This window comes from Rhinoderma darwinii, chromosome 1 (assembly GCF_050947455.1).
Source record: "Rhinoderma darwinii isolate aRhiDar2 chromosome 1, aRhiDar2.hap1, whole genome shotgun sequence".
In the NCBI taxonomy this organism is placed as follows: Eukaryota; Metazoa; Chordata; class Amphibia; order Anura; family Rhinodermatidae; genus Rhinoderma; species Rhinoderma darwinii.
In genome coordinates, this window is record NC_134687.1 from 585,535,814 (window position 1) to 585,559,338 (window position 23,525).

The window sequence follows — 23,525 nt, forward strand, 5'->3', positions numbered from 1 at the left end:
TATATATATATATATATATATATATATATATATATATATATATATATATATATATATATATATATAAACTGTATTCTTCAGTGTTGATCTCTGACTGCAGAGGAAGTGAGTATTGTACATTTTCTCAGAAGAGTGCGGCACAGAACCATGAAGGAGATGTGTGTTGTAATCTAGGGGCACATTTGTTTAGACAATAATTGGGCCATTCTGTGCTTCTAAACTACTGACATTTTTCCTCGGCAGAACAGCCGGCACTATCTGCAAAGTGACATCACTGTGTAGGTGCTACGTGGCCTAGTGTGGGTGCAGTCTGCTGGGAGCACTTATATTTTAAACTCTTGAGCATCACTAAGGAACAGGAATAATTAAATCAATTTGTATACTGTATATGTGTATATCCCCCCGCCCCCCACACCTCTCTGTTTTTGCTGTTTTGTTGTATTGGGGCTTGTCCACACGTAACAGATTTGCTGCATATTTTCCTTCCAGTTTTGTGGATGGAAACTACTCAGCGGAATACAGTAGTAGCAAAATGGGTGTGATTCAACAAATGTCATCCACACACCGTGGAAAACTTCCGTCCAGAAATTCACCAGCGTTATTTCAGTTCTGCAGCATGTCAATTATTTCTGCAAAAAGTGGACTGATTTCCTGCATTTTCTGATTTACTGCGTAATTTGCTGCGGAAACTCTGCAGAATTTCTTACAGGGGATGGAAATGACATCACAGGAAGAAGAAATATCACCATCATACATCCCTTGAAAAAGACAATGCAGCAAAAATCTGCACTATTTACCTCAGTAACAAAAGCATGAAATAGTGTGGATTTTCTGCAACGGATTGTCTGCTAGGTGATGCGTAAATGCGCCGAAAATTGTCTGCCTCAAATTTGTTACATGTGGAAAAGCCCTTACAATCCTGAATTAAAATTGATTTTTGGGAGGTTTGTACTATTTGATTTACACAACATTCCTACCACTTTGAAGGTTCAAAATATTTTATACTGTGACACAAACAATAATTGAGAGAAAAAACAGAGAACAAGAATGTGCGTAACTATTCACCCCCCTAACAGTCAATCCTTTGTGGAGCACCTCTTGCTGCAATTACAGATGTAAGTCTCTTGGGGTACAGTATGTCTCTATTACTTACCACATCTGGGCACTGGGATTATTTCCCATTCTTCGGGGTAAAACGGCTCCAACTCCTTCCAGTTAGATGGTTGTGTTGGTGTACAGCCATCTTCAAGTCATGCCACAGATTATCAATTGTATTGAGGTTCGTACTTTGACTAGGACATTCCAAGACATTTACAGGTTTCCCCTTAAACCCCTCCAGTGTAGCTTTAGCATTGTGTTTAGGATCATTGTCCTACTGGAAGGTGAACCTCCGTCCCATACTCAAATCCCTGGCAGACTGAAACAGGTTTCCCTCAAGAATTGCCCTGTATTTACTGCCATCCATCTTTTCTCCAATCCTGACCAGTTCTCCAGTCCCTGCCGATGAAAAGCATCTCCACATCATAATACTGCCACCACCATGCTTCACTGGGGGAATGGTGTTCTTGGGGGGGTGGGAAGTGTTGGGTTTGCGCAACACATTTCCCATGATGGCCAAAATGTTCAGTTTTAGTCTCATCTGACCGGAGAACCTTCTTCCATGTGTTTGGGATGTCTGCCACGTGCTGTTTGGCAAACTCAAAATGTGTTTTATGTTTTTCTTTTAACAATGGCTTTTTTTTCTGTCCACGCTTCCATAAAGCCCCTCTCCGTGGAGTATACGGCTTATAGTGGTCGTATGGGCAGATATTTCCATCTCCGCTGTGGAATTTTGGAGCTAGATCAGTGTTATTATTGGTGTCTTTGTTGAATCTCTGATTAACCTCTTCACGCGCTGCACCGCAACTGTACGTCCTGCAGAGGGCTTGCTTCCCGGATCAGGACGCACAGCTGCGGAGCAGTTCCTGGCGCACACTGTCCTAACGGACAGTGTCCGGGAACTGGGAGGTCAGCTGTCCCCCACAGCTGACACTCCAGTCTTGCCGGTTAGCGGACCATCGCCGCTGATTTTAGCAATTAACCCCATAAATGCGGCGACAGATTGCGATCACCGCATTTAAGGGGTTTGAAGCACATCGGCAGCCCCCACTAAGGGATTGTGGGGCTGCCGATGATTGTCGTCATCCGGGCCCAGACATTGGCCACCGGGTAGTCATGTACGGACGCCTTGGAGGAGCAGCCTCCGGCCGATCCTCCGAGGCTTCCTGTCAGTGTGACTGTCACGTCACAATGACAGTTAGGCTGGGTTCACACGACCTATTTTCAGACATAAACGAGGCGTATTATGCCTCGTTTTACGTCTGAAAATAGGGCTACAATACGTCGGCAAACATCTACCCATACATTTGAATGGGTTTGCCGACGTATTGTGCAGACGACCTGTAATCTACGCGTCGTCATTTGACAGCTGTCAAACGACGACGCGTAAATGGACTGCCTCGGCAAAGAAGTGCAGGACACTTCTTTGCCACGTAATTTGAGCTGTTCTTCATTGAACTCAATGAAGCACAGCTCAAGATTTACGAGCGTCTCAGACGCCTCACAAAATGCGAGGAGGAGCATTTACGTGTGAAACGAGGCAGCTGTTTTCTCTTGAAAACAGTCTGTCTTTTCACACGTAAATGACAGCTAGCGTGTGCACATACCCTTAGAATACATTACACTACGTAGGTAGTGTAATGTACTCTAGCAGCGATCAAAGCTGCAAGTCTAAATGTCCCCTAGTGAGACAAGTAAAATACAAATATTTAAAAAAACAAGTGTAAAAATAAAAGTTATAAGTTATATAAACAAAAAATGCTTTTTTTCCTATAATAAGACTTGCATTATAGGAAAAAAGTGAACGCATTAACAAAAGTACACATATTTGGTATCGCCGCGTTCGTAACAACCCAAACTATAAAACTATAATGTTATTTTTCCCGCGCAATGAACATCCCAACAAAAAAAACGACACCAGAATCGCAATTTTTTGGTCAACATCCGTCTCAAAATAGAGAATAAAAAGTGATAAAAAAAATCGCATGTACCTGAAAATAATACCGATAAAAACTAGAACCCGTCTCACAAAAAACAAGCCCTTACACAGCTTTTTTTGAACAAAAAATAAAAAAGTTATGGCTCTCAGTATATGGTGACACAGAAAATAAATTATTTAATAAAAAAGTGATTTTATTGCACAAACGCTGCAAAACATAAAAAAACCTATATACATATGGTATCGCCGTAATCGTATCGACCCGCAAAATAAAGTAAATCTGTCATTTATAGCACACGGTGAACGCCGCAAAAAATAAACTAAAAAACATTGTCAGAATTGCTTGTTTTTAGTTACCCGGCTTGCAAATTTTTTTAATAAAAAGTGATTCAAATATCGCATGTACCCCAAAATGGTACCAATGAAAAGTACAGATTGTCCCGCAACAAATAAACCCTCACCCAGCTCCGGTGGTGAAAAAATAAAAAAGTTCTGGCTCTCAGAATAAGACGATGCAAAATGTGCAGAGTGTTCCAAAAGCGGATAAGATCGGGCGCCATTTATCAGTGGGACACCAGCCACACATCTATGAAATATTATTTATTTACCGCATTTTTATACCCTCTTATTATGTCCTGATGTAAACTGCCCAGCCTACAAGGGCCCCCACATTATAAACAGAAATACCAGTAAAAGCCCAAACAACTACCAAGCAAAATCTGTGCTCCAAAAGCCAAATGTCTCTCCCTGCCTTCTGAGCCCTGCAGCGTGCCCAAACAGCAGTTTGCGTCCACATATATGGCATCGCCATACCCGGGAGAACCCGCTTAATGTTTGATGAGGTATTTGTCTTCAGTGGCACAAACTGGGCACAACATATTATGCACTAAAATGGCATATCAGCGGAAAATTGCAATATTCACACCATCCGCTGTGCATTAACCCCTTTGCGCACTATGACTTAATAGCACGTCATGGTGCGGGGGTTGATGTATGGTGCGGGCTCACATGCTGAGCCGGCTCCTTACACTGCGAGTGTGAGCTGTGTATTACAGCTGACACCCGGGACTAACGGACAGGAACAGCAATCGTGCAGTTACAGAAGCCTGTAAAAATAACAATATACTGCAATACATTAGTATTGCAGTATATTGTACCTAAGGGGACTAATAAAATGTGTAGAAGATTTAAAGTTTTTAGTAGCGAGAAAGAAAAAAGTTTAAAGTTATAAAAAAAAAAACTTTTCCCATTTTTCTTCTAAAGTAATGTAAAAAAATAAACAGAATTGCTACGTCCGGAAAAGGCCGAACTATTACAATATACCATTATTTAACTCGCACGGTGAGCACCGTAAAAAACGCAAAAAATAATTTAAACCTCCAAAATCGGTTTTTTTTGTCACCTTAGCTCTCAAAAAAAATGTAATAACTTTTTGATCACTTTTTATGTCCAAAAAAATTGTACCAATAAAAACTACAGCTCGTCCCGCAAAAACAAGACCTCCCACTGCTCAATCAAGCGAAAAATAAAAAAGTTACAGCTCTCAGAATGTGGTGAAACAAAACAATTTTTATTTTAACAAATACATTTTTCCTTGTAAATGTAGTAAATATAAAAAAAAAACAATATAAATTTGGTATCACCGTAATTGTATTGAGTCACAGAATAAAGTATAGTTTTCATTTTCACTGCGCGGCGAAAGCTGTAAAAACGAAAACCCCAAAAAAATGGAATCAGATTTTTTTCCTATATCAGCCTGCAAATAATTTTTTTTTCAGTTTCCCAGTACATTTTATGGTACTTTAAATGGTGTCAATACAAACTACAATTCCTCCCGCAAGAAATAAGCCCTCACACCGCTCTATTGACAGAAAAAGAAAAATGTTATGGCTCTTGGAAGGCAGGGAGTGAAAAACGAAAATAAGAAAGCAAAAATTGGATCAGTCCTGAAAGGGTTAATTCATTTCTAATGAAAAAAAAATTATGACCACATGTGGGGTATTTTCGTACTCGGGAGAAATAGCTTTACAAAAATTGTTTGTTTTTTTCTCCTTTATCCCTTGTGAAAATGAGAAAATTCAACATTTTAGGAAAAAATTGTGATATTCATTTTCGCGGCCTAATTCTAATAAATTCTGCAAAAGACCTGTGGGGTCTAAATGCTCACTATACCCCTTGAAAAATTCCTTGAAGGGTGTAGTTTCCAAAATGGGGTAACTTTTGGGGGGGTTTCCCCTGTTTTGGTCCCTCAAGGGCGTTGCAAACGCGACATGATATCGAAAACCAATCCAGCAAAATCCGTGCTCCAAAATCCAAATTGTGCTCCTTCCCTTCTGAGCCCTGCTATGGGTCCAATCAGTAGTTAATTAGCACATATGGGATATTGCCGTAATCGGGAGACATCGCTTTACAAATGTTGGGGTGCATTTTCTTCATTATTCCTTGTAAATATAAAAAATTTCTATGTTCATTTTTACAGACTAATTCCAATATATTTATCAAAAAACCTGTGCGGTCAAAATTGTGATATTCATTTTCGCGGCCTAATTCTAATAAATTCTGCAAAAGACCCATGGGGTCTAAATACTCACTATACCCCTGGATAAATTCCTTGAGGGGTGTAGTTTCCAAAATGGGGTAACTTTTGGGGGGTTTCCACTGTTTTGGCACCACAAGACCTCTTCAAACCTGACAAGGTGCCTAAAATATATTCTAAAAAAAAAGGTGCTCCTTTGCTTCTGAGGCCCGTGTTTCAGTCTATTAGCGCACTTGGGCCACATGTGGGATATTTCTAAAAACGGCAGAATCTGGGCAATAAATATTGAGTTGCAATTCTTGGGTAAAACCTTCTGTGGTACAGAATTTTTTTTATTACAAATGAATTTCGGCAAAAAAAATAAAATTTGAAAATGTCACCTCTACTTTGCTTTAATACCCTTAAAAAGCTTAAAGGGTTAAAACACTTTGTGAATGCTGATTCAAATACCTTGAGGCGTGCCGTTTTCAAAATGGGGTGATATATGTGGACTTTCTAATATATAAGGCCCTCAAAGCCACTTCAGAACCGAACTGGTCCCTGAAAAAATAGACTTTTGAAATTTTCTTTAAAATGTGAGAAATTGCTACTAAAGTTCTAAGCCTTGTAACGTCCTAGACAAATAAAAGTAGACATATGGGAAATGTTAACTTGTAACTATTTTGTGTGGCATTACTATCGGTTTTACAAGCAGATACGTTTAAATTTAGAAAAATGCTAAGTTTTGCAAATTTTTTTTACATTTTGGTGTTTTTCAGAAATAAATACCAAAATTATTGACCAAATTTTTTCGCTAACATAAAGTACAACTTGTCACAAGAAAACAATCTCAGAATCGCTTGCATAGGTAAAAAGTATTCCGAAGTTATTACCACATAAAGTAACACGTCAGATTTGAAAAAAAATCGGCTGTGTTCTGAAGGCCAAAACAGGCTGGGTCCTGAAGGGTTTAATGCCCTCCATGCCGGGTCTGTGAGTTTTGGTGGGTGACCCTCTCCTGTTAGGTTTGTAGTTGTGCCATATTTTTTCCATTTTGGTATAATGAATTTAATGGTGCTCCGTGGGATGTTCAAAGTTTAGGATTTGTTTTATAACCCAACCCTGATCTATACACCTCCACAACTTTGTCTCTGACCTGTTTGGAGAGCTCCTTGGTCTCCATGTTGCTTAGTGGTGTTATAGACTCTGGGGCCTTTCAGAACGGGTATATTTATACTGACATCATGTGACACTTTGATTACACACAGGGGGACTTTATACAACTAATAATGTGACTTCTGAAGTTAATTTGTTTAAGTGGATTTTATAGCAAAGAGAGTGAATACTTATGCCATCACAACTTTTCAGTTTGTTTTTTTTAAACAAAGTATATATAGAGTTGGTGCAGTTTCTCGCTCAGTTTTTTGAGCCAAAGCCAGAATTGTATCCAAAAGTAAGCAAAGATTGATGCATCTCCTTTCTTTTGGGTCCACTTCTGTGTTCGGCTCAAAAACGCCATCAAAATTGTGTGTGTGTGATCCTGGCCTTACATGGGAAGCTCTTATGTAGACGTTGGGGTCGTGTGTTTGAAGCGCTTGCCATTTACTTGATGGGAGAGATTTTTCCCACATGCACTTGGGATAAACTCTGAGAATCGCTGGGTTTCTTTCTTCTCATGGGCGCTGTAAATTTTGTTTATTTTTACTAAAAATTCTGAACCTCATAGATCCTGTATGTCAAAGGAAGTGTCGTGTCTTTACCAGTGATGTGCAGACTTTACTTAATCTCCAGAGCTTTACAGCTACAATACCAGATGCTCACACACCCACAACTCTAATTAATTTTATCATTTGTGTAGATATGGAAATCAGCCCATACTGGTAAAGCGGACAATATAAGTAGATACAAAGGGGTTCTCAAAATATAGGGTTGAGTTTGTCATTTGGCAGAACTCTGCGGTTAAAGAAACAACCAAATAACCAGTACAGCTCTGCTACATCCCTATGTTATTTGCACCAATGCAAAAGGTTAAATTCAGCACAAAGAATTTGCTTTAATCCTCTAAAGCATTTGGATATACTATTATATCCTAAGGCCGGATTCACACGAGCGTGGGACATGTCGTGAGTTTTACGCAGCGGACACATGCTGCGTGAAAATCACGGACTGTCTAAACGGCCCCATTAACTAACATAGGTCCGTGCGACGCGTAGCACGGATGTATTATACGTTTTTCTGAATAAGCCCTAATAGTGGTATTACTGGATGTAATAGTAGGTCCAATGTACAGTATGGCCTGTGCCTGCACCATCAGCAGCAGCAGCTGCTGACTTTGGTATACAGCCAACACTCTTAGGGTATGCTCACACGCAGAGTCAAAAACGTCTCAAAATACGGAGCTGTTTTCAAGAGAAAACAACTCCTGATTTTCAGACGTTTTTTGTGCCACTCGCAATTCTCGCAGCGTTTTTTACGGCCGTTTTTGGAGCTTTTTTCAATAGAGTCTATGGAAAACAGCTCCAAAAACGTTCCAAGAAGTGTCCTGCACTTCTTTTTCGTAGCCATGTAGCATAAATGCTGCCGAATTTCCGCAACGGGATTCTGTGCAAAAATTCCACATCATTTACAGTAGCAGCAAAGTGAATGAGATTTAGAAAATCTCATGCCCACGTTGCAGAAAAAAACGCACAAAAGTCGTGCGGAAAGTGTTCTGCGGTGCATTTTTCAATTCTGCAGCACGTCAATTTATGCTGCGTGTTCTGTGCAGGGATGCGGCGTGTTTCACCAATAGACTTCAATGGGAGAAGAAATTCCGCAACGCAGCAGAAACGCATTAAAAACCGCTGTAAGTCCACAGGTGCATATATACTTTGCTATAACCAATGTTTAACACTAAATTGACAGGTAAAACACTGCAGAGAAAATGCAGCGTTTCGCAGCAATATGAGCAGGAAAAACGCACTATTTGGTGCGCATTTCTGTGACAGATTTACCAGCACTTTTCTTGCAATTCTGCTGCAGATTATCAGTTGCAGAAAAACCGCAACGTATCTGGTGTGTGGGAACATACCCAAAAGTGGTTTTATTGTGCAAAATCTGTTACAGAAAATTTGCGTTATATACGCCATGTGTCAACTTACCCTAAATCTTTCCGGTGGGAATACCCCTTTAAGGGCTTATTTAGACGAACGTGTAATACGTCCGTGCAACGCGCGTGATTTTCACGCGCCTCGCACGGACCTATGTTAGTCTATGGGGCCGTGCAGACTGTCCGTGATTTTTACACAGCATGTGTCCGCTGCGTAAAACTCACGACATGTCCTATATTTGTGCATTGTTCGCGCATCACGCACCCATTGAAGTCAATGGGTGCGTGAAAATCACGCGCAGCACACAGAAGCACTTCCGTGTGACGCGCGTGATTCGCGCAACAGCAGTTAAAAATATGAATGAAAACAGAAAAGCACCACGTGCTTTTCTGTTTACAAACATACAGAGTGTCATAATGATGGTGGCTGCGCGAAAATCACGCAGCCACGCATCATACGGGGCTGACACACGGAGCTGTTAAGTACCTTTTGTGCCCGCAAAACGCTGTGTTTTTTGCACGCGCAAAACGTACACGCTCGTGTAAATCCGGCCTCAGTCTGTAGGAGTTTCTTACATGTGATCTACAGGTAAGTGGCATGATAAGCAGACAGGTGAAGGGCATCAAATGTAAAAAAAAAAAGCAGCTATGGTGAGGAACTATAATGGAAGATCTTAGGTTTCTTCAGATCAAACAAGACTGCAAGCATGGTGACCAACACGTATCTGAGGGGCATCTTTGCTTATTTAAATAAATACCAAGACACAACTATTCATTTTGCTGGATCGTGATCGACCACAGCTTTTATTTAAATTTCCCAACAAAAACCGCTTAGCGGCAAACCAATATTCCCAGCATAGCTATGAATAGTTATGCCGGCCACCGGACTCCCAACAAGCAAGTCCGCCCTCGTAGCTCCTCCTCACACCACCAAACTCTCAAAACCGCCATGAAGGAACCCTTGTACTCCTACACAAGGTTCCGACCCCCACCCAGCGAAAAGAGTGCCTGTTCAACACTATTCTGTAAGCTGGATGTAAAAAGGTCAATGCCAATTTCATTAAGGTGTACACCGTAATTTCTCATCAGTTTGCTGTTGTTGCCTTCTAGCTGGCGATGACGTATGACTACCCAAGAGCGAGATCGGACGAACCTGAAAGTGCGGCTATTGACTACATCTGGCCCACCCACCCCACCGCGTCTGCATCTTGTGCACCCTGCCATACCACGCGAGGGATGATCCCTGACCATACTAGAATCATTTAGGTAAAGAATGAAGCAAATCGCTCCATATCAGAACGCATCAAAGTCATCAGCTCAGCCATTCGTAGGAAAACCGAGATCATTGCCCCCCATGTGCATAATTAGAATGACCGGGCTCGTGACCCCTTTGCTGAGATTTACCACCTCAGGGAGGACTTGACACCACCTCAAACCCCGGATTCATCTCCAGGAAACATTGACGTCGCGAAAACCCAAAGCACAGCCTTCGGTCCTTCATTCAGCCCTCTGTGCCGCCCAGAATATATAGGAATGTCCAAGCATCCATACCGTGGGTTTTAGATGATCTATTATAAAAGCACAGTCGTAAAAAACAATTACGATAACAAGTACAATAACAGGTCGGGGCGTATATCTCTCGCAAAACAGGCTTATTTAAATACACTGAAATTCTGAATCTGTAAATGAATGGGTTCCAAACTGTTTTGGAGACGCACCAGACAGTACTAGCCACCGGGTAAAGATGGCTCTAAATAGATAAATGGTGAGAACTCCCGTCCATATGTACTAAAAATTGCAGGATGTGAGGGTGAATGCTTAAATATTCCATGAGTGAACGTAAGGGGCAAACTGGGCCTGGGACGGCTCGTAAGGGTATCCAAACACCATGCCCAAAAATATCTGTTTTTGACCAACGTACCCGGATACGGGCCGTCTCGGTGTTTACCATAACATCTGTGTGATGCAAACCACCTAACTTATGCTTAGAGGGCGGTAACAGTTTACTGATGCGGAAGGCTCCAAAGAAAGCGAGACTAAAACTAAGTGAAAATAATGTAATCTCATAAGGAGATACGCATACTGTTTGACAGGCAAGAACTAACTGGCACAGCAATTTATGAGAAACAGGGCTCCGACATTCAGTTTGAACGTGTGTTTTCTTCCATCCTTTTAAGGCCTGGGTGATTAGGAAACATTAGGTCACATCTTTCCAACCCAACAATTTTAAATAGAACACAATCACAGATAAACACCTTTGGGCAGCTAAACCTGAAATACCTGAAGAATGTAGTGCAAGTAAATATTCAATTGTAACCTCACTGTGCAAGGCATCTGAGGAAGAAACATCCCGTTACCGTTCCTTTTCCATGTATCAGAGGCTACAGATGAGCTAACCAGAGACATCAGCTGAGGTCCACCAATTCACACAAGTGATCCGGGTATGGCCTGCTGCTGGTAGCTGCATCGGGGTGCAAAGATCGGAAATCCTGCAATCGAAAACGTGAAAGAGAGTCAGCGGCCACATTACATACACCTGAGACATGTTTACATTTGAAGTAGATATTATATTCTAAACAGCGTAAAACGAAATGTCGCAAGAGGGATACAACAGGGAGGGAAGAACACAACAAATTGTTAATGCAATTGCATAGTAGACAAATAAGCCCTTAGGGAATGACAGATGGTGTATAAGGCAGAATTTACCAACCTCCTTTTTTGGAACCACTCCTAAAGGAGAAAACCGGAGGTTAGGGAATGGAGGGTGGCTCAATGGGCCTTCAATTCTGGCCAAGGATACTTCCTTTGCCAACTTTCCCTTGAATACCTCTGGGTGCTCCTTCACAGATTAAGTTATCCGCAAATAAAGGATGTCTGCTCAGATTAAACGCAATAAAGAAACCAAAAGTAAAACCAAAACTTATTTGTGCGGCGGCTTCCTTATTAGGGTGCTTAGGGTCTAGTCAAGGCCCTATTGCGGTTACGCTCACTGGGGTCCTTGGTGTCACCTTGAGCATTTTGTTTGGAAGGTGGTTTAGAGGCTGCACAGGAGCATTGAGCGGCTGTATGTGAGCCTCCACAAGCTGAACATTCATGCTTGTACTTACACAAGCCTGCAAATTTACAATGTCCTTCATTAAACAACCAGCAGGCACCGGGTCTGCGGACGGCCACTGACCCTTGTGCAAATACAGCTAAGGAGCCAGCGGTCCGTTGTTGAAAAGTGGTGTGTTTTTTGAGCCATCATAAGAAATAACCATAGATCTGTGGACTTGACCCCCAGCTGATATCAGGTCGCAATGCTAGCTAACGTCTAAAATCCTCATCATAGCGCCACTGTGCGGAATCGCAATGGGATTTATATGCGCTATATATTCTATCCTTATAAATAAAAAGCTCAGCATATTGGTCTGGTTGTTGTTGACTCACACACAGGGCCGCCATCAGGAATTTCAGTGCCCCCTACAGCTAAATTTTCTGGGCCCCCCTACCTGTTAACGGTACTCCGTCCAGCACTATATCATGGTACCCAGGGCCGCCATCAGGGGGGGTATTAGGGGTACTGATGTGAGAGGCCCGGCCAAACCTAATTGAAAGGGGGGCCCGACAAACTGCCGCGACTTGCCTTTGGTAGAAAAAAAAACAGGCCCCTGCAATGGGGTCCGTTTTTTTCACCAAAAGAATGTCTTGAGCTGCGGGCCCCCCTTTCAATTAGGTTTGGCCGGGCCTCTCACATCAGTACCCCTAATACCCCCCCTGATGGCGGCCCTGGGTAGCATGGGGGTCGTCATGGGGGCCGTCAAACACCGCCGCCCGTGCGACCGATCGCGCGCACCTGCAAACTCCCGCGCATGCGCAGCCGCGACCGCCTGGAACCCCGCACCGAATTTTGAGGCAGATTTTGACCTGCCCACACTATCTTGCCGCGTTTTTTGTCCGCGGCGATTGAGGACAGCAGACAAAAATGAATTTTCTGCCTCCCATTGATTTCGATGGGAGGTCAGAGGCAGAACCACGGCAAGAAAGGACGTGCTGCTTTTTCTTTTTTCCGCGACTGGCTGCCATTCATTTCAGATTAAATCAATGGGAGGCGGTTTTGGAAGTTTTTTGGTGCTGATTCTGACGCAGTGTCCGAGTCAATATCAAGGCCCAAAAAGTCTGGGAACTGGGCCTTATTGTTAGGGCTTATTCAGACGAACGTGTAATACGTCCGTGCAACGCGCGTGATTTTTACGCACCTCGCACGGACCTATGTTACTCTATGGGGCCGTGCAGACTGTCAGTGATTTTCACGCAGCGTGTGTCCGTGTGTCCGCTGCGTAAAATTCACGACATGTCCGATATTTGTGCATTGTTCGAGCATCACGCACCCATTGAAGTCAATGGGTGCGTGAAAGTCACGCCCAGCACTTCCGCAGCAGTATAAACTATGAATGAAAACAGAAAAGCACCACGTGCTACAAACATACAAACAGTGTCATAATGATGGCAGCAGCGCGAAAATCACGCAGCCACGCATCATACGCTGCTGCCGCACGGAGCTGTTATGGAGCTTTTGCATGCACAAAACGCCACGTTTTTGCGAGCGCAAAAATCACACGCTTGTGTAAATCCGGCCTTAGGGTAGGAACACACTAGTCATGAACACTGCGGATTTTATGCAACACATTTTATTGTGGAAAATCCGCAGCATATTACAGTCGCAGCAAAGTGGATGAGATTTGAACAAATCTCATTCACACGCTGTAAAAGAAATTGACCTGCAGTGTGGCTTTTTAAGTGGCAGCATTTCAATGTATTCTGTGGAATCGCTGCTCCTCTGTTGCGGAAATGTTGAGGTTCTGCCAAAAAATCACAAATGAGAAAAAAAAAAGGCACTTTTTTAAATTTAGAAAAAAGTTTAGACTTGCCCGGCCGTAGTTTAGGTGACGCATCTCTCTCTCTTCTGAACGTAGCCCCGCCTCCTGGGATGACGCTGTAAACCATGTGACCGCTGCAGCAGTCACATGGGATGAAACTTCATGACAGGAGGCCGGGCTGCGCTAAGAATAGAGGATCGCGTTGTCAGGTCCGTATATCAGGGAAGCTCCTTTCTCCCTGTTATTTCACACCGAATAACCACCTCTGTAAATTGAAAGCTGAAGGCATGCCTGGAAAGAAGTGAACCAGTCAGAAATGTTTGGTACACAACTTCCCTCAAAGAGAAAAGAGGAAAACTGAGCTTTATTCAGAACAAAGAAACAGACACAGGAGACACATGCCCCTCCCTCGAGATGTGGGACTTGCTTAAGTCCCATTGGCTCCTCTGCTGTAAGTTTTCCTGTACATTCTTCTGCACACTCCTCTTTGCATTCCAGGGGGCGGTGTCTTCCATAGGCATGTTATGCAGGCTCTTTGTGCTCCATGAATCTAATCTCTTTATGAAATATACTGAATATATATATATATATATATATATATATATATATATATATATATATATATATATATATGTAAGGATAATATTTTTCAAACAATATACATGGTAATGATCCCTGACAGTCCCCCCTAAAAATATTATTATTCTATCGCTGAGTCTTGCCTATCAACCTACCACTGACCACTCGAACCAGGCGGGTAGGGATTTTGGATTTCTTCACCAGCTTGAGACGAGCTACTCCTTATAAGTAACCCCCCTTTGTACCTGGACTTCTAAGGTGTCGGAGTGGTCCTAACTTTCCCTATTCTCCTCTGGATACAGGATGGTTGTCTTGATATAATCTACAAACCGCTGCTGGTTGTAATATATATATAATTAATCCGGTCTACATTTTTATTAACAGTAATAATTGTCGCACTGTCACTTACTGTCCTAATGGGACTTTACCCCTGCAGATATGACAGGTCATGGGCAGCACAGTGACCTTCACCTCACACCTTCACATAAAACTCCTCAGATTGTAATTTGCAGCACCGTGGCATATTTACACACATTATAATTATGAACCTCAGACATTATAAACAATAGAGCCTCAACTAATAACATAATGCTATCACCAATCTCATGCTATCACCCTCAGGTCTCGGGTCCCATCAGTTCATTGCCAGTCCTGTTCACCATCGTCCCCTTCTTCTCCTGTCTTCTGCTCTTCACTGACTGTCACCCTCAGGGTAACCCACACAATTGTGGAGTCAGACTACGTTGGTGTCCAGTGGGGGAGTTATTATTACCCCCTCCTAGCCACTTACTTATCAAAACACTTGATCCTGCTGACGGATTCACTCAGGTCTTTGGTCTTTACTCTGATCTTTGCTGATGTCATCAGGACTTGGTTTGGTCCTTCTCATCTGTCCGACACCGTCTCCTTTAGTTTACGTCACAGGGCTGTACATAGCACCTCATGCTATGAGCCTGGGGTGAGATCGCACGTAGGCGGATTAGTGGAGTTGTATTGTGACTATCAAACCCTCCGCATCTGTACTCTTCCTCTGGCAAGTTATTTGTCTGGGCGGCCGCTTAGAATTGTGACACTGCCGTCAGTTCATGATAAACGCGTTGTAGTGGCTCAGGCTGCGCTTGCCGCATCTCAGTGATGGAGTTCATCGTGTTAAAAGTCTTTTAGTTCATATTTACTGGCACTTGCTGGGGACCCCCAACTCTTGTCAATTGTTAAAATAAATACTAATCTGGTGATAACATCATCCGCATACACTATAAACGTTGTTCTAAGTACATACAATAATGTCAGGCCCTTAAATGACATCAAACACCTTTATATAAGGAAAAACTTCTCTGTTACAATGGACAGGGCACCTATAAGATGTGTAATTATTGGGTACATTTCATTTGCACTTGGTGATACCCTTTCAGCAGGATTTGTACCTTGATCTCAGCTGATCGCCTAGAACATCTCCACCTCACAGAAACATACACAGATTCCACATGTTTATCTGACAAGTGTCTTAAACCTATTTTTCTTACTCTAATCTGGTTCGTTCTACCTGGGAAGGCCTCTCAAGGTCGGTTCTCTTCGTGGGAGGCGGGTATGATAAGGTTGGCACCGGCCTGCAAGGACTGTTCTGTAGGCAAATCAAACAGCTCTAACAGAATTTAGCAGCATCAGCTGTAAAACCTGGGGCATACCAATTAGATCTTACCAAATCGATCCTTGCAGTCTTGGGGCATATGTGAGGTCATACACCATCAATGCAAGTGCCATCAAGAGTGCCTTGGGTGTTACCGGTTCACCTTCCCTTATCCGTCCACATTCTGTTAGAATCTGGTTCTTACGCCTTCCGCTCCCAGTTGGACTCTTCCTGTGGAGAACAAGCTTTTTCATTGTATAGACATTAATTGATCTTAATCAAATAATTAATTTGAAGAAAAACATTAACAAATAGCATCTTTACATCAAACGTTCACACTGGTCAGTAACTAAAACTTACAAACTGATTCTTCTTCTTTATATACATATCTATACATACACACATATACACTGCACAGAATTCTCTGCTCTAAAATTTGCCTTTCACAACAAAAATAAAAAATAAACAAATAAAAATGTTTTCGAATGGGAATATTCCACTTCTGTACCTTTTATCTGACGCATGACTCTAATAGTCCAATGCTAAGGCTGGTCCAGAACTTTACATAAAACTTAACCTCAGTATTTAATATTCCCACAACACTTCTTAAATACAGTTATTAAACAAACTAACTTTGGGACAACATCTAGAGAACTGCTAACATCTTATCATTGTACAAACATCAGGTCAATACTTGGGATAAGCACTGTTCCCCCGTCACTTACACACAACATCTGCAGTGGGGAAGATACAGGCCGGGCTTCAGGCCCCCCTGAGAACAGGACTACACACACGAGTACATTGTCATACACTTCTACCTCGGGTAGTTGTATGTTCTGCAGTCGCTGGGACTGTTAATCTGGCCGGGCTGCACTTTTCACAGGTACCTTTGCTGTTTTACCTATGTCATGCCGTGCGCACATCATGCCGGCTGCTACAAACCTAGTGGTGGCATTATTGTATCCAGGGACAAGCCAATTTACTGACACCTGGCTGCACATATCCTTGTTGTCAGGTCTGTCGTCTCTCGCTCTCTCAATTGGCTTACACGATGATCCAATAAAGTTCCTACTACCAATGGGCCCATAATTGTGGGCGATGCGAAAAGCGTACCTAGAGTCAGTGTAAATGTTGGCCGTCTTACCTTTTGCCAGGTTACAAGTCTCAGTGAGCACCTCCAGCTCCGCTCCTTGAGACGAACAAGAAGGTGAGAGTGGTTTCTGGGTAATTTACCTGGTGCCTCGTATCCTGTCTTGTACATACTGTATGAAGTATTTCTACATTACAAATTTACATTAAAAACCCATGTCACATATAGATAGAACATTTCAAAGGGGTGGCGTCTTCATCCTCTAAAATAAAACCAAATGTTATACACTTCTCCAGACTCATCTGATAATCCAGAACACTTTGAGAATCTCACTTTTATCAGGTTCTGCAAATACTTGATTAATACAAAAACAAAAAATAAATAAATCATTCCTAAAAACTTTACATCAAATTAACAATGTCCAGACAATTTTTGTTTTGCCTTCTCCCCCATCTAAATCCATAAAGACTCGTGTGGGTGACGTCACCTCCTGTGTAACTTTGCTGGAGGGGGATGGTCACTTACACAATACCTCATATTGGGTGGAGACTACAGCACAGCTTACCCAGTGCTATATTTACTGTTCTGGAAAGATCTGGAACCATCTACACAGAAAAACCTCAAAATGTAGGTTACTCTCATACACATTTAATCTGGATTACTCATTGGGGTCTCTTACACCTTTTTAGATCTCCTGAAACCAAATTAATTACCTCAAAACAAACCAAAATTGATGATCAGTCCCTTCACCATTCCCCCCTTTGTGGACTCTGCGAAAGTAATGTAGCAGAGTTCAAAACTACATCTCAACATAACAAAGTCGGGCACTAGTTTAACCCCCTGTAATGTACAACAGCCTGAAACAAAAATGACTTTTTCCTGACGAAAATACATTTTATCTTTACAATGACATAACTCATGTGTGAAATCAAAAACAAAACAATTGTAGTTAGTTATTCAATAAAACAGAAAATATTATCTCTGATAACATTAATTACTGCAAACCAATAAACTGTATATAAAAATAGGGAACGGTGGGGGCACATACATTTTCAAAACCCTGTGTCTCACAATATAGTTTAATACATCTGAATTAACATCAAACCACATTAAATCTGATCACATCATAACACATAAATATCGTAACTTTTATAAACATCAGCGCATGCGCAAAGAGAAGAAATTTATTTAGGTTTGTAGACATTACTGATATATATATATATCTCTAAAAGCAGTGCATATTGAAATCCTTTGTCTCATCAGCCCTGCAGACTGCACCCAGTCAGCCCCCCCTACTCCTCCCAAACACAGCATACTACAGGGGGGAGGGAGGGGGGTCACACACTCACAGCTTCTAACAGCGTCTAGATCACACAATCTTAACACTTTCAATGCCGACAAAACAACATACGTATCTGCAATCATTCATCACACCATTGTATAGGAATTATTTACGTTCAAAACATCAAACACATAATCTGTAACAGTCCTATCTGTCGGCCACCATCTCTATATTATGATGACGTGTTGCTTCATCAGTGAACAGCGTCCTGAATCTAAAAATAGAAAATACACAACAAATGACAAAATTAACAAGGCGATTATTTCATACTGATTTGGTTGGGCTGGGCGTGGCCACATCAGGGGCAGGGGGGGGCAGCCTCTCCCATTGGAAACACAGTGCGCAGCTGTGAGGGGGGCGGGTTTCCCACCCACAATGAGGACACACTCAACATGAGGTACGGACACCATTACCGGGCGTCGGCTGGTCCTGTGTTTTCTAATACATATAATACCTTTCTTATTCCTAACTTCCTCTTCTACAAATCCCACTAAAGCACTTTCCATCAACGTACTACCTTCCATTTTACGGACGATCCTGGAGATTTGAATATGGACCGTAGACCATCCATTCTAACAGTCTATATTATACACGTAATTTATATAACAATTTTCGATCTGCAACTCTTGGTCTGGCAGGAAATATTATAATTTCACAGTCTGCAACGCTAAGTCTCGCCGAAATAGTATAATCACTAGTCTGGAATGTATTTATTACATCTCGCTAGAATATAAAAATCTTTATTTAGACTCTCTGGCCTCGCTGAAAATATTAAAATTTGCAGTCTGCAGCTCTCCGGTCAGTTATATAAACTTTTATTTAGACTCTAATTACCCAGAGGGAGGATGGTTAGTCGGGCGCGACTAAGGTCTCACAGGTTTTCAACCTCACAGCGGAAAATATCACCTCTGTCTCCTGAGATAATCCAGGAAATCAACAAAAGGGTTCTACAGATCGCCACAAGACTGTCCACTAACACAGATAAGACGAAGATTTATAAAATCAATTTGCTTACCGTGTTATTGCGGAGGTGATCAAATTCCTTCAGTGGGCAACTTTGAGTCCTCTGTTTCACCCTGTGATTGTCGATTGTCCGGATTTTGATATTTCCTCGAGTGAGGCCCCACGTTCGGGCGCCAAATGTCAGGTCCGTATATCAGGGAAGCTCCTTTCTCCCTGTTATTTCACACCGAATAACCACCTCTGTAAATTGAAAGCTGAAGGCATGCCTGGAAAGAAGTGAACCAGTCAGAAATATTTGGTACACAACTTCCCTCAAAGAGAAAAGAGGAGAACTGAACTTTATTCAGAACAAAGAAACAGACAGAGGAGACACATGCCCCTCCCTCGAGATGTGGGACTTGCTTAAGTCCCATTGGCTCCTCTGCTGTAAGTTTTCCTGTACATTCTTCTGCACACTCCTCTTTGCATTCCAGGGGGCGGTGTCTTCCATAGGCGTGTTATGCAGGCTCTTTGTGCTCCATGAATCCAATCTCATTGTGAAATATACTGAATATATATATATATATATATATATGTAAGGATAATATTTTTCAAACAATATACATGGTAATGATCCCTGACAGCGTCACCAGGACTACGGCCGGGGTAAGTCTAAACTTTTTTAAATTGATAAAAAACCTTTTTTTTTTCTCATTTGTGATTTTTGCGGCAGAAGCGCAGCATTTCCACAACAGAGGAGCAGCGATTCCGCAAAATAAATTGACATGCTGCGGCTTAAAAAGCCACACTGCAGGTCAATTTTTTTTGCAGTGTGTGAATGAGATTTGTTCAAATCTCATCCACTCTGCTGCGACTGTAATATGCTGCGGATTTTCCACAATAAAATGTATTGCATAAAATCCGCAGTGTTCATGCCTAGTGTGTTCCTACCCTAAGGCCGGATTTACACAAGCGTGTGCTTTTTGCGCGCGCAAAAAACGTGGCGTTTTGTGCATGCAAATGGTCCATAACAGCTCCGTGTGTCAGCCCCGTATGATGCGCGGCCGCGTGATTTTCGCGCAGCCGCCATCATTATGACACTCTGTTTGTATGTTTGTAGCACGTGGTGCTTTTCTGTTTTCATTCATAGATTATACTGCTGCGGAAGTGCTGGGCGTGACTTTCACGCACCCATTGACTTCAATGGGTGCGTGATGCTCGAACAATGCACAAATATAGGACATGTCGTGAGTTTTAAGCAGCTGACACACGCTGCGTGAAAATCACTGACAGTCTGCACGGCCCCATAGAGTAACATAGGTCCTCGTGAGGCGCGTGAAAATCACGCGCGTTGCACGGACGTATTACACGTTCGTCTGAATAAGCCCTAACAATAAGGCCCAGTTCACAGAGTTTTTGGGCCTTGATATTGACTCGGACACTGCGTCAGAATCAGCACCAAACAACTTCCAAAACTGCCTCCCATTGATTTAATCTGAAATGAAATCAATGGGAGCCAGTCGCGGAAAAAAGAAAAAGCAGCACGTCCTTTCTTTCCGCTGTTCCGCCTCTGACCTCCCATCGAAATCAATGGGAGGCAGAAAATGCATCTTTCGCTGCGTTTTTTGTCTGCTGTCCTCAATCGCCGCTGGCAAAAAACGCAGCAAAAAAACGCGGCAAGATTTTTTTTCTGCCTGCAAAATACTCTGTGTGAACAGGGCCATACTTAAACAGCACTTTGAGATATTTTACTCACTGTGTCAAAAGAGCTGCTACCACTACAGTCCTCGTCAGGCGATGTCTTCCAGGCGATGCCTTCGGTCCAGACGTCCAGTTCTTCATCTCCAGCCAGGCTCCAGGTAAGTTCTGTCCATGTGTGTCCACGGCTGCGCGCGCTTCGTTCGCGGGTGCGCGCGTGCTGTCGCATCTGGGAGCGCCCGGGCTGTCGCATCTGGGAGCTCCCGGGCTGTCACGGGTGCGCGCTTCCGGGCTTTCGCGTGTGCGCGCGCGGGCGGTCTCAAGTGCGGGCGTTCGTGGGTGCGCGCGGGAGTTTACTTGTGTGCGCGATCGGTCGCGCGCGCGGGCGGGCGGTTCGACGGCCCCCATGACGAGAGGGGGGGCCCGCAGCTCATGACATTCTGTGGTGAAAAAAACGGGCCCCATTGCAGGGGCCCGTTTTTTTCTACCAAAGGCAAGTCGCGGCAGTTGCCGGGCCCCCCTTTCAATTAGGTTTGGCCGGGCCCCTCACACTAGTACCCCTAATACCCCCCTGATGGCGGCCCTGCTCACACAGCCCATTACTGAAAAAGCCTGTAACCAATTATTCAGGGTTTTTGCTTAGTGTCAATAACTCTACTTCTTTATCTATTGTGTGTTGATCAACTGATACAAGTGACCATATGTCGATGTATTGATTATTCCAAATCTTAGTTCTAGTATAATCATCAAGATGAGCACCAAGAGGACTAATACCACAGAAAAATTTATCTTTGTGCACCACCACCTTTACCGGCGGAGGGTTTTTCTCCGCTGGTGTAACCACTGGAGATGATGTATGGGGGGGGGGGGGAATAGCTTATCCAAGATAGCTTTAAGTGTTGATAAAATCTCTGACCCATTAATCCCCGGGCCCCCACGCCCCAGTGTATGAAAACTCACCAGATCCTGAGGAAGCGGTTTGTAATGGAACCGTAGGAGAAGCAGTCGGCATCAGATGCACCTGGGAAGTTTCCGACTTCACCGGAGAGGTCGCAGGATTAGGCCTCAAAGGAGTCCTGGAAACTAGGCTAGGAACCCTGGAACCACGACTAGGCTTCTGTCTCTTACATTTTTTGAGAAAGCTCTGCCAGACTCTTCAGATGCGCTGGAAGACACTTCTGATGTTGAAGGGGAGTGCCATATTGAGAATCTGGAGCAGCCACGTCTCCCCGATACCCTGGAATGGTGTCGGAGTGGCGCCTATGATGCCCGGCCGAACCATGGCGACTACGCCTCCTGGATCCCTGGGTGGATGATGAAGAAGGAGATCCATGTCTCCAAGAGTGTATTCCTGTATATGATTCTGGCCCTGGATGGGTTAAAAGGGGTAACGCCTCCTGAGGGGTTAAAATAAGGCTGGCAGGAGGAGGACATGCTGGAGCAATGACAGGCTGTATCATGGGGGCATGGGTTCCACAATGGTGCATAGAGCATCCCCAGAAGTAGCAATTCCAGCTAAAGGTAATAGCATATCAAGTGGAGTGGGGGGTGACCTCAGAGGCGCAGGAGCTACTGGCTTGACCTCCCATAATGGCGACAGTGGAAGTCAATGTTAGACAGGAAGGAAGCGGTAACGATGATGGAGTGGGCGGAGCTACATGTGCACGCTGCGCTACAACTGGAAGGGAGGAGATGTGTGGCTGGCAGCTTCCATGGCCTCGCCACCGGGTTAGTGAAGGAGATGGAGTGCTGGGACTAAGACACTCCGGGGGGCGGGACTGCCTAGCAGTCTGCCTGCCAACCATAGCATTCACCGTTTCCTCCAGCAGTAGGGGAACAGAGGTGGGAGAGGAGGCGAGCTACGCTAGAAACTGACTTAGCCAGCCCTCCCCTCCAGATAACATGCAAGCCCTGATGGCCCCAATTAAATTTTCATCGGCAGATGCCATGGGGAAGATCTTACTGGACAGGGCAGGGGGTAAACCAAACTAGTCTACAGGTTCTTCAGAAAGAGGAAGACCACCATGGGCGTCTTCCATATATGCCCTTTCTAGTGGGCAGTGCACAAAGTCGCAGCAACATTCTATTGGCCAAATGTGTGGCCAACATAAATACTTCGTCTGGGACACGGGGGAGTATAACAACTACTGTCCTTTTGGTGATTCGAGATAGCAAAAAGGGGGGGTCACACCCCACACTGCAGCTGCCCAGCACATGAACTTCCATATCTCAGGCCCACTTACAGTCAGAGTGCACCCTCCCTAATTGTTTGGATGCCATCATCTATATCATTCACATACCAGGACTCCAGTTATACATAGTAGGGGATCAGAGGTCAGATAGAAAAGGCGCTGCCCATTGATTTCTGTGACAGGAAATTCTTAGACTGGACACCTGGACCGGCTGACAAATCTTACATATCTACATGGCATGCCACAAGATGATTTGATGCAGAATTCCCCTTTCAGTCATACAGAATACGGATCATACAGTATCAATAACCTAATGAAAGTTATTACTGTATCCTATTGATAAACTATTGAGACACAGAACCAGCATTTTAAATTGCAATTTGTTTTTATTTCCTTTAAATTAATGTTATCTTAATGTTTTCTTTTTAGCTACAAGTGAGCAGCAAGCAGTGTCCTTTGAAATGGAGATGTCCCAAACTGGATTCAGTGCTCATTATTCTAAGGTAAATCTATATGAAAACTGTTTAGTTGGTTTCCAGTCCAGATGTTCTTGTCC

The 23,525-nt window shown here is 43.3% G+C and overlaps 1 protein-coding gene across 1 annotated transcript in view; it reads left to right on the forward strand.

The window, feature by feature from the left end:
• Positions 1-23,525, forward strand: part of ITGA1 (integrin subunit alpha 1) — a gene marked incomplete at its 5' end in the record, with an annotated part of 230,603 nt that overhangs the window by 42,137 nt on the left and 164,941 nt on the right. The window contains one exon of the mRNA XM_075854911.1: positions 23,399-23,472. Coding sequence (XP_075711026.1) covers positions 23,399-23,472 — 74 coding nt within the window. The remainder of the gene's footprint in view (positions 1-23,398; positions 23,473-23,525) is intronic.